The sequence below is a fragment of the Panicum virgatum genome, chromosome 3N (assembly GCF_016808335.1).
Source record: "Panicum virgatum strain AP13 chromosome 3N, P.virgatum_v5, whole genome shotgun sequence".
NCBI classification, from domain to species: Eukaryota; Viridiplantae; Streptophyta; class Magnoliopsida; order Poales; family Poaceae; genus Panicum; species Panicum virgatum.
Genome location: NC_053147.1, coordinates 28,149,676 through 28,161,977, shown reverse-complemented (window position 1 = coordinate 28,161,977; position 12,302 = coordinate 28,149,676). Strand labels below are relative to the sequence as shown.

General features: G+C 56.4%; 1 protein-coding gene across 1 annotated transcript; it reads left to right on the top strand.

Moving 5' to 3' along the window:
- Positions 1-1,428: 1,428 nt before the first annotated feature.
- Positions 1,429-4,206, top strand: LOC120665505 (gibberellin receptor GID1-like). The gene is made up of 2 exons (XM_039945084.1): positions 1,429-1,883; positions 2,453-4,206. The coding sequence occupies exons 1-2, from the start codon at positions 1,845-1,847 to the stop codon at positions 3,479-3,481; spliced, it is 1,068 nt and encodes a 355-aa protein (XP_039801018.1). The 5' UTR covers positions 1,429-1,844; the 3' UTR covers positions 3,482-4,206.
- The last annotated feature ends 8,096 nt before the right edge of the window (positions 4,207-12,302 follow it).

Genomic DNA, 12,302 nt, shown 5'->3' with positions numbered 1-12,302 from the left:
TTGGACTCCAAAAAAATCAAAAAAAATTCCAAAAAATCACAAATTTCGTCCCCAACTCATCTATAAATAGAGAGGGCTGGTTGGAGCTCATTCCACACCTCTCACTCCCCATTTCACACACGAATAGATATTTTTATGTAATTTTCTTTATTTTAAATTGTCGTGTAATTTTTATTTCGAATTTTTATGTAATTTCTGAATTTTTAAATTTAATAAAGTGGTTTTGCTATGTCAATTTAAATCATAGAGCAACGCGTTCTGAAATGGTTAAGTCTGGAATGGAGAAGCTTACGTGGTGCTGATGTGGCTGTGGGCTGAGACTGCAGGCTGACTGATGAAGCGCTGGGGTCGAATGAGCTGGCGAGAGCTGACGTGGCTGTGGCTGTGGGCTAAGGCTGTAGACCCGCTGTTGGAACCAGCCTTAGACGCATTTCGACCCACACAAACCTCTCCCGAAGAATGCAGACCGTGGTGTCACGCCTTTCGTGGTTTCCCTCCCCGACGAGACGAAGCAGCACAGTCACACTCCACAAGACCACAGGGCGCCGAGAGAGAGAGGAGCAGGAGCCACACGAAAGAGGGCGGCGCCAGTGTGGCGTGCCGCGAGGTCGGGAGGACAGCGAGAGGGTTTCGTCCGCCACCACTCGCTTGGCGGCGATAGCAATAGCGGCACGGAACGAATACGTCCAGCGGATGCCCAGCGTCCACGTACACCAGTTTTGGTGCGCCTCCTAGGAGGAGAGTTCTCGCGTTCCGTCCAGGGGAAAAAAAAGAAAGACGCCTCCGCGGAGGGAGAGGGAGAGGGAGAGGAGGACGACGACGACGACGGAGGAAAAGGCAAGCGAGCAAGAAAAGCAAGAGGGGGAGGAGGATCGGAGCGAGCGGCAGGTCCATCCAAACCTTCTCGCGAAACCCTCCAAAAGAAATATTGGCAGCGTGGGTAGGGAGGGGGGGTTGGGCGCGCGTGGGCCCCGCAACCCCCGGTTTTAGACTCTGTTTAGATCGATCTTTACCGGTAAATCCCGTAACACAAAAAACATCACAAAGAATATTTTGACGCATACATAGAATACTAAATGAAATTTATTTACAAAATTTTTTGTATGGATGAGCTGTAAATCGCGAGATGAATCTAATGAATCTAATTAATCTATGATTTGCAACAGTTATGCTACAGTAACCATATGTTAATTATGGATTAATCATGAATTAATTAGTATCATTAGATTCGTCTCGCGATTTATAATTCATTTATAAAAAAATTTGTAAATAGACTTCAAATTAGTAAAATTTCATCGAAAAAAAATTAACATATGGCCTTTTTGAGCCGCCCGCTTTGTCGTCTCCTCCGTCCGCCCGCCACCGCACCCACGCTATTACCACCCCCTCCCCCTCCCCCCTCCTGTTCCTCTCCCATCTCCCCGCCCCCCGCCTGCGTCGGCCTCTCAAGTCTCGACACACCGCGCCACAGAGCCCCCCCTCGCTCGCTCGCTCGCGCCGCTACAGTCCCCCGCGCACGCCTCTCCTCCTCGTACTGCCGACGCGCGAGGCCGGAGGCTGGTGGCGGCGGCGGAGGGGGGATTCCGATTGGGAGCCGAGGCGCGGCGGGGGCGCTCGCTCCCCCGAGGGAGGGAGATCGGCGCACGGGCGGGTGCCCGCGGCTCTCGCCGGGCTCGATTCCGCGGGATGGCTCCGGCGCGGCGCGGCCTCCGCGGCCCATGCCGTGAGTGAAGGCGCTGGCTTTGCCGTCCGGGGGAGTGATCTTGCCGCAGCAGCAGCAGCAGCAGCAGCAGCCGGAGGCCGGTGCTCCGGTGGTCGAGGCCCAGCGGCGCCCGCTCACCGCCATGGCTGGCAGCGACGAGGTCAACCGCAACGAGTGCAAGGTGCGCGCGCGCGGCACTGCCCGCGACCTCCTCCCCCTCCCTGCCTGCCTCGTTACGCGTCCTTGCGTCCGGCTCCCGTTTAGGTCTCGCGTTTCGGGAGGGTGGTGTTCTTCTCTTCATCCGGGTGGGGGGTGGGGGGGTGCGCCAGGGCCGCGGCCTCCCGATTTGTGCCGCCGCTTTATGATTCGGTGGAGGGGGGATTGGGGCCGGCCAGCCCTGGCCGGTGATTTCCCGGTCAATCGCTGCCTTTCTTTCCCCTTTGGGCTCAATCCCAATTTTATCCCCTTCTCCCCTGCCCCCGTTGTTTTTGGAGTTTCGGGGGGACTGGTGCGAGGCGGTGCTACGGAAATGGCTACCCAACAAAGGGGATGGGCTAATCATGCGAAAGCTTGCATCTTTTCTGGCAAGCGGCGGCAAAGATCGCCGCCCGCATTGGCGTTCTCGCCCATGCGAGGAAACAGCAAAGGAATAGGAGGGGGTGTTTGTGATGAGGCCCTCTGCTTCTGCTTCTTCTTCGTCGTCTTACTGTTGCTGCTGTTGATGTTAGCTCTCGCTCTCCTGCTGCGCAGACGGCGGTGCCGATCCACACATGGGTGCTCATCTCCAACTTCAAGCTGGCGTACAACATGCTCCGGCGGGCGGACGGCACCTTCGACCGCGACCTCGCCGAGTACCTCGACCGCCGGGTGCCGCCCGACGCGCGGGCCCAGGAGGGCGTCTCGTCCTTCGACCACGTCATCGACCCCTCCGTCGGCCTCGAGGTCCGCATCTACCGCGCCGCCGCCAACAACGCCGCGGGCGCCGGCGCCGGCGCGGCAGCGGTCACGCTGCCCATCCTCGACTTCCTCACCGGCGCGCCGTCGCCGGACCCGTTCCCGGTCATCCTCTTCTTCCACGGCGGCAGCTTCGCGCACTCCTCGTCCAGCACGGCCATCTACGACAACCTGTGCCGTCGGTTCGTGAAGCTGAGCAAGGGCGTGGTGCTGTCCGTCAACTACCGGCGCGCCCCCGAGCACCGGTACCCGTGCGCCTACGACGACGGCTGGGCCGCGCTCAAGTGGGCCATGTCGCAGCCGTTCCTCCGCAGCGGCGAGGGCGCCCAGCCCCGCGTGTTCCTCTCCGGCGACTCCTCCGGCGGCAACATCGCCCACCACGTGGCCGTGCGGGCCGCCGACGCCGGGATCAGGATCTGCGGCAACATCCTGCTCAACGCCATGTTCGGCGGCACCGAGCGCACCGACTCGGAGCGGCGGCTGGACGGCAAGTACTTCGTCACGCTCCAGGACAGGGACTGGTACTGGAAGGCGTACCTGCCCGAGGACGCCGACCGGGACCACCCGGCGTGCAACCCGTTCGGGCCGAACGGGCGGCGGCTCAGGGGCCTCCCCTTCACCAAGAGCCTCATCATCGTGTCGGGCCTGGACCTCACCTGCGACCGGCAGCTGGCCTACGCCGAGGGCCTCCGGGAGGACGGCCACCATGTCAAGCTCGTGTACCGCGAGAAGGCCACCATCGGCTTCTACCTGCTGCCCAACACAGACCACTACCACGAGGTCATGGAGGAGATCTCCGACTTCCTCGGGGCTAACCTCCTCTAGTACATACGTACACCACAGCTGCTGATCCTGATCTGATCGTCGCCTTCGCACACTCCACTTGTTATAGCAAGATGGTAAGCTTGACTTATACTAGTTCTGTCGTCTCGTCTCGCCGTATACTGCTGCTGCTGCTGCCGCTGCCGCTTGGGGATCATCGTCTGAATTCCGGCCATGGCAAGTGGCGCTTCTGATAAAAAGCTCTAGGAAAGAAACCAACCATGGCGACTTTTGTTCCCCCCCTGCCTGCTGATCGCGAAGCCCTGCCTGCGTCCCTGGTTGATGGAGAGAAGCCTATTATTTCGCCTTCAATCACCCTCCGGCTGGTCCCCGGGGGCAAATTCATCTAACATTCTGTGTACAGTGATGGACTGATGATGGATCAACAAGGAGGCGTGTGGCCTTTTTGTTGCTTGTGTTTGATGTAGTAGTTCTTCCTCTCTTTCTTATGGATTGGATGGTGCCTGCGCGTACGGCGTACCCCTCAACCTATATCTGTCTTCCCATGTTTTGTGAAACATATGTGATGTTTCCAATCTAAGGCTAGTAGTAGTGGTAGTAGCAGAGGCACAAGAGATGTACCTCCCCCCGACCCCAAACTGCTGGTCTGGCCTTCCCTGGCCTGGCCCGGCCCTGTCGCCTCTCTTTGATGTCCTCCGATCCTTTCTGTACACAACCAACGCTGAAAACTGCTGCTAAAATGTGTTGCAACGCGTGTACTTTGAACCCCTCTGGTTTCGTCCACATGATGGGTGTCGGCGAAACGCGGCGTCGAGGATGCCATGGCAATGGCGTGGCGTGGCCACCGCACCGCACGCCTCGCGGTCTCGTTCGCAGGCGTCGGCGATTCTCTCGTGCTCAGCTCTGGGGCGGACGGCGGCGGTGACTGCCCATGCGTCCTTGCAGTTGCCCCTCCCCCATGCCATGTGCCCATGTGTCATTCCTTGCCCACGCAGCCTCGACGGCTAAGAACTCTGTAAATCCCCTGCACTTGGTGGAGACGGAGGCGTGCGCTAGAATACTACTAGCAGATGTAGTACATCGCGGAGGTCTGCCAGTGGCATTTTCGTGCTCCTTTTCGCTGTAGGTGCATGGATCGTGCCGTTTCGTCCGTTTTTTGCAGTGGTTGAGGGATGGTGGATTTTGGCTCCCGGTTCGTCTCGTCCCCCTCCTGATCTTGCGGCTGATGGTGCTGGGTGTCACTCGCGAACGTGACCTTATTTTCGATGCGCGCATGTTATCCCAGCGCGGGGCCATGCATGCTGCTGGTTTTGCTGCGGTAAGAGCAACAGACCCTCTAAACAGCCTCTCATTCCAAGTTTAGAGGGCTAAACCAAAAAATTGCACTCAGACCCTCTATTTCACCCTCTATTTTGGGATGCCTCCAAAATTCCTTCTCCACACTCCATTCCTAGGGGGTCTCTAGGGAGCCCTCTATTATATATTAGAATTGAGGGTTATTATTGGAGTTGAAACAAATTTAGAAGCCTCTAAAAGATAGAAGAATCCCCCATTTAACATTTAGAGGGTCTGATTTAAGGGTTATTGCTGGAGATGCTCTAAGAAAACAGAAACATTATTTCTAATTCTACCACGTTCACCGAGCGTCTTATGTAAGCAGATGATCATATCACCATTAGACATGCAGTAGAACAAGAGTAGGGTATTTCTAATTCTACCACGTTCACCGAGCGTCTTATGTAAGCAGATGATCATATCACCATTAGACATGCAGTAGAACAAGAGTAGGGTAGCTCACCCAAATATAGTCACATGTCGGTGAAGAGTAAGCAGATCATAGCTTGCGGTTCCTCCTTATCTCGCCGATTAGCATTCAAAACACAGCAACGCCTTCTCGAAATCCACACGTACGGAATGGATGCCGGTTGCCGCTGTGCTAGCACCGCGCGCTTGGGTAGGGTTTCGTGGAAGTGGAGAGGAGGCGGCGGCTAGGGTTTATGCCGCGAGTTCATCCTCTACCCGTTGCCCCGCCCCTCATTATATAGATCCCACTAATGGATCGTCCCGTCGGAAGCTTACCACAGTTCTAATTCTTTCTCGGTTCAATATCTAGTTCATCCATAATTGTCTTTTGGGCATATCACTAACACCTGCTATATTTCTTTTATGGATATTTTTGGCTTGCTTTTGCGTTGATTGGAAGAGTACCCCGTTGATTGACAGACTTGTCGCGGACAGAATAGAATCATGGAGCTTGGATCCGCTGCTTGAAACCGGCGTTCCAGCAGGTTGGACACACGGTTTCTTGCCTTATTCGTTGTATACAATACAACCTGATTGCCGGCACCACCTGACGCGTCTGCACCTGGTCATGATCCTCGCACAAACAGCCGCATTGCACGCGGTCGAGATTTTCTCGGGGAAGATCTCCCACTCGATCTCGGAGTGCCTTCACCCCGTCGAGACTTGAAAGCAACCAGCGCGGCCGCCGGGCAGCCGGCCGGCCGGACGGTTGTAAAGCGGGGAGCGGAGGCGCCGGGGCACCTCCAACCAAAAGGCCGAGAGACTTTCTCGCCAAAAGGAGCTGCCGGCCGACGACGAGAGCGCGGCAGGCTGCTGGATGAGCTGTCTTGACGCTTGGGAAAGGAGCCGTGACCAGGCCACACAACACAACACAAGTCTCCCGCAAAAGGACAAGCGGAGCCGAGCACCGGCCTCGGCCAGCCGGCAGCCGCCCGGCCGGCTCGCAATTATATCCCCCAGCGGTGGCGCCACCGCCGCCGGGGTCCCTGCGTGTGAAGTCAAAAATATGTGTATCGCCGCCGCCCACATCAAACAAAGAGGGATATTTCTTTATTTAAAACAACAAGGAGGGGATTTAGCTTTGGCGTTTTCGGGAGCTCGCTTGGTCACCGACTCTCCCTATTCTTTCGCAGTTTTGCGTGCGCTGCCCCGTCTCTTTTCCCGGCCTCTTTTGCTGTCGCGATCCAGTCCAGTGCTGTCGCCGCCAGCCTGCCTGACTGCCTGGTGTCACACCTCTCGCTCGGCCGTAGTGCTGGAATGCGTCCTTGTTTTCTCGGTTTCCTGGCTGGGGGATTGTAAAAATTTGGGGTGTTTAGTTCCCAAAAAAGTTTCTACAGTACCTATCACATCGAATTGTTGGACATATGCATAAAGTATTAAATGTAATTGAAAAAATAACTAATTACATAATTCAACTAATTACAATGAGATAATCTTTTAAGCATAATTAGTTCATGATTGGACATTATTTGTCAAATAATAATGAAATATGCTACAATGTCAAAATCCAAACTTTTTCACCAACTAAACACACCCTTTGGAGTCGCGGGCTCAACAGACAAGGTTTTGGTTTCCGAGTGGACATCGCCGTTGTCGGTACCTCAAGACTGGGGTACCCCCTCTTGTTATGTCAAGACTCGTGTAGTTATCCGTAACTGCGCCTTAAGGAGCTGAGCAGCCGGATCTCTGAGGTCCGGCTCCATCTCACCGGACCAACAGCCCCGGACCCGCTTCCCGCTCGGGACAGGTCCGGTTTCACCACGTGTCCCGGAGAAGAAAGCACTCAGGGCCAAAACGACCGGGGGCCCGGACCCCCCACGGAGTCCCGGACCCCTATACTATTCGGACCCCCTCTCCGGGAGGGAACAGACACCCCGCCTGGGGGGTCCGAAGCCGCCACGTGTCCGCAGGCGCAGGTACGCGTGTGGCCACCAAGCTCCCTCAGGAAGACTTGCCCCACCTACCGCATTCAATGCGGGAGGCGTTAAGTGCGCTCTACCACAGCAGAGCCCGATGAGACTTTTTGCCAGGCTGTGCTGTTAGTCGCGTGTTACCAAGGTGCACAGTACAGCCGCTGGCACCACTCACGCCACGCGCGTTAGCCTGCTACGCCAGTTAGACACGACAACTCGGCGACGGAGTATCATAACGCCTATGCGGTAGACCCAACAGTCTACGCTGCAAACCTACACTGCCTCAACGGGCGTCTCGCCGATGGGACAGGAGAAGACCTCCCTCGGTCAAGACGATGAAGCGTATTCGGCAAAAGATGCTCCATCACTGTAGCACCATTAGTGTCTATTGAGTATAGTATACATCCTTGTTGGGCCCACCTGTCGGGGTCCAACGCCTATGTACACGCTCTCCTTGCTCTATAAAAGGGGAGCGCCCGTTAGAGAAGCACTCAGGTCCAAAAAAGGACTGGGAGACAGAAGATAGACTCATCCACCGACACTAGAGCAATACTACTCTCAAGTGGACGTAGGGTATTACGCTCCGGCGGCCCGAACCACTCTAAAATCCTCGTGTGTTCTTGCGTTCTTGCCCCCAAGCTAGATCGGCCTAATCGCTTAGCACTTCCCCGAGTGTTCCCCCTCTGGGATTATGCGGGTGTGTTCCGCCACCCGGCTGTGGGTACCAAAAAAACCACAACATTTGGCGCCGGCCGGGAGGGAGACGGCCCGTACGGGGGCGGGCGGCGGGGAGAGGAACTCCATGGCCGTCTGGTCCGATCGATCTGACGATGATCGCGCCGGTCCGTACTGCCCCCCTTCTCCCTTTTCTTTTCTTCCCCATCATCGGCTGCTGGGGCAGGGCTGGCATGTGTAAAACGATGCGGCGTCCTGTTGAGTCCCAGCAGAACCTAACGCCCACCGGCCGGCCAGGCGGCCACCACCGCTAATTTAAACCCTGGGCGCGTACGCTCGCTGCCGAGAGCATCGGCGCTGGCGCGACGACGGCGAGGTCGGTCCTCCGCCTCCCGTTTCGGAGGAGCCCTGGACGGACGAGGAGCGGGCAGGCAGGCGGTAGGTACGGCGCCGGTGAGCCAGACGTCTCGTCCGAACCGGCCTGCGCCGTTTGATGGTGTTCGTTCGTTCCGGCCACGGTTTCGCTTGCGCTTCTGGTGTTTCCGGAAAAAGACAAGCACCGCTCCACCATCGCGCGCCAGCGCTGCGTCGAGTCGACCAATCGGTCGGTCGGGGCCTGTTTGTCGTCTCTTCCCGTTTGGTCAGTCGTCACGTCACGCCAGACGCACCCGTTGCATCAGCAGCGCCCGTCGCGGTTTCGGACACCGAGCGGCGTGGTCAACCTTCGTCAGAGCGACGATTTTTTTTTCTTTTTGGTGCTGGCGCCTGGCCTGGGAGCATGCACGGTGCGACGACGCAACCGGCTCGGGAGCATTGCGTGGGCTCATACACGCGTGTCGGCCGCTTCATCCCGGTGGCGCACGGGTGATCGGCCGGCGGAGCGGGCCCGTCCTTCCCCCAGCGCGAGGAGCCAGCGACGGCTGGGGGGGGCCTCTCCTCCGGCGATACGTGTGCGGCGAGGGGGGCCGAGGGCGGGGACGGCGTGCCGGTCCGGGCGCTGTCCGCGTGCTACAGCGATCGCCATCAAGCTTCAAGCAAGCAAGCACGCGCGTCCACGTGACGGCGCGCGTCGGCACGCGGGCGGGGGTTTGGTTGTCTGGCTGTGGCCGCGGCTACTTGGCGCGCCGCGGGCACGTACGTACGTGAACGAGCAGGTGGAAGCGGATGAGGCTCACACGCTAGCTGTCTTGGACCAGCCACGGCGCTGGGGCCTGGCCTGGCTCTGGCTCTGGCTCGGCTCGCCTTTTGTTTTGTTCCGGGTCTCGTTGGCTTCCGCGGTGGGAATCCTTTGGCGCCGTAGGCTGCCCCCGTAGGCCGTAGCCTTTAGCGCCTTGCGCCTGGTCGCTGCTACGTGCTCGCTTCCCCCGCCTCCACTCCGAGCTTTGTTTTTCCTTTTTCTTTCCCCTCCCTCGACGGTGGATCCTGTGGGGGAGCGCGACAGAGTCAGCACGGGCACGGCCTCGGCCTGTACATGGCAATTAATGAGGGGCCGCCGCCTCGCCCCCACTTCGTCCCTTTCTCCCCGTCCCTCCTCGCTCGGGCGCGTGCGCGCTTATTTCCCAAAAATATTTTGACCAAAATTTCTTTGTCTCCCCCGTTAGACACATAAAGCATTAAATATAGTTAAATAACAAAATTAATTGCACAGTTTGAATATACACGATGAGACGAATCTTTTAAGTCTAATTAGTGTATGATTAGCCATAAGTACTACAGTGACCTGCATGTGTTAATGATGTGGTCAAGGAACCTCAAAAGATTCATCTCGCAGTTTCCAGTCGAGTTCTGAAATTAGTTTTTAATTAGTGTCTAAAAAGCTCTTCCGATATCTGGTCAAACAGTCGATTTGACATCCAAAAAATTTTATTTTGAGAACTAAACGGCCCCTTAGATTGGAAAGGATGGAATTCTTGTGGAATCGGATTCGAATATTACTTTTTACTATATTTCAAATTGTGTGTAAATACAAATTTGAATATTTTCAAATACGAATACAAAAACAAATGAATCTGATTTGGATACTAATAAGGATATTTACTTGATATATGAGCTAACATTTAACTATTTTCTTTATTGGTAGTTTTCGATTAGAAAATCGCTATACATGTACAAACTAAAGTATACTAATATAATAAAGATAGCTAATTAAAAGTAGTTTATTTATCAATAAATATGTTAGTAAAATAAAAATATATTGCAATAAATATATAAATAGAAAATATAGATGTAATTTCAAGATAAAACAAGATTTAAAAGTAAATTTAATATTTTTGTATCTTTATTATAAAGATTAATAATATGGGTTGTGATAAATTAATATAATTTTTTAAATAGTTTTTGATTGAAAATGGATTCTGATAGTGTCAGATATTGTCAAATACGGATATTAAGTCAGACAGAGAAAATAAATGAAATCAGATTTGCATATATCCACTTTACTATAACATTGTATATATATTTATATTAATATTTAACAGATAAATATCGGATAATTCAGATATTTATTATCCGTTTCCCATCCTTAGACATGCGGTCCTCTGTCACTGGGGCTGGCGCTGTTCTGTCCGCCAATGGGATGGGAGGAGTGGGGAGCCCGCACACACGCGACACGCCGTGGCGCTCCCGGATTTGTTTCCGTCGGAGTCGGACGCACGCGGGCAACTCGGGGCCTTTTGTACTTTTCCGTTGTGCTGCACTGCAGCGGCCAAGCTCCCTCCCTCCATGGGCCTTTGGCTTGGAGCAGCAGTAGGTCTCCTTTTTCACCGCGCACATGGCCGCTAGAGCAGGCAAGGCATCACCACGCTCACGGGCAGCACAGCAGTAAAAGAAAGATCTCTCTTTCTCACCGTCTCTCGTGTAGTCGTACTCCAAAGTAAAAACAGCCAAGACAAGGGGAGGGACGGGGGCTTTTGGTTGTTTCCTTGCGGGCAGCGCTGGCTCCGAGCGCACGGACGGACGCAGCCGGCGCCCGGCGGGCGAGAAAGTCAAAGCGCTCCGCATCCCGGCACAGTGCGGGCTAGAAAACCCGGGGATTGTGCATGTGACAAAAGGGGGCACGCCAATGGATGGCGTGCTGGCGCCGCCCGTAATCTATTATACTATTCCATTTCTTTTTAATTGTCATCTCGCTCCTCCTCCTCCTCCCCCGCGGTGTGGCGTCGGTTGGGGCGGGCTGGCTGCCTGGCTGGGTGCTTGGCATCATTTGCGTTGGACGATTAGAGGAGAAGGGGGAGGCCGCCGGATCTATACCCACCGCCCCATCCGCTGTTGCGGGTGATCATGGCGAGGGAAGCCGGGAAGGGGTGAATGGACACGCACGCTGCGGCGGGAGGAGCTAGTTCCTCTTTTGAACCGGACGCCCCCGCGCCGTGTCGCTTCTGCGGCGAGCTCGGGGGCAATTCGGGCCCCCCTCGGCTTTGGCTCGGTGGAGATCCAGTTGATCCGGGAGAACTTATACCGTGGGCGGCAATAGTATTAAACATGTAATTTGGCCACTGTGGGAATCATGCCCTCGTAAAGACAGGAACGCTTTTTCTTTTGTACCATCTCGTGGTTGTTCTCCTCTCGCGCGCTTGTACGTTGCAGAGGATCGAGCGACCCGGCGTGGCAATAGGACAGGGCCCCCGAGGGCAAAGCGAAACGACGACGCCCCCGTGTCGGCACCGGCGCGGGGCGCAGGTAGGCGACAAAAGGCGCCTACTGGGTTGCCGTGGAAAACCAACGGACGGGAACGAACCCGGGCTCGTGTCCGCCGCTCGACCACGTAATAATATATACGCGCGCGCGACGACCCGTGCGGACCGATTGGCCGGCCGGGCGCGGGGGCGTCGGCCCACGGGCCCACCTGCTAGCTTGGGGGCACGTCGAAACCTCGGCGCGCGTGGTTTTTAGCTCCCGCTCCGCACGCCGGATTGGGACGGTCCGCCCAATCGAATCGGGCAGCAAGCTCGCCGGGTAGAGGACGCGGGGGATATTCCTAGGCCGCGGCGGGCTCGGGACAAGACGACGCGGGCGCCGCGACAAAATTCCCCGTCGGCGGCGAGCCCTCCTCGGTCCCGGTCGGACTATCTCTCCGTTCACACGCGCGCCCGGCCGCCCGGCCGGCTATGCGAATGAACTGATCATGTGGGCCGCCCGGCCGGCCGCGGCGTCGCCCATTGGATCCCCAGCCGGGGGTTTATAGTAATATGATAATTTTCTGCGCGAGAGTGCCAAGGAGCAGCGAGCGGGTGGTCGTCGTCGCTAATTGCGGTGCGTGGCTTTGGCGCTGGCGTCTCCCCGCCGCCTCGGGCACGAGCTAGCTGGCGGCGACGGCGACGCCGAAAGGGGCCGCGTGGTGGCTGGCACCGGCTGGGTCAGGGTGGGCGGCGCGTGCGTACGGGACGCGCGGGGTCGCGACAAAGCGACGCCCCGCGACAAGGGGCTGCGAGTGCGAGGCCGGGACCGGGCCACTTGATTGCCGCCACTTGGTC

Coding starts and splice junctions, on each gene's coding strand:
- LOC120665505 (XM_039945084.1), top strand. CDS start 1,845: ATGGCTGGCAGCGACGAGGTCAACCGCAACGAGTGCAAG. Junction 1,884..2,452: donor TCAACCGCAACGAGTGCAAG/GTGCGCGCGCGC, acceptor CCTGCTGCGCAG/ACGGCGGTGCCGATCCACAC.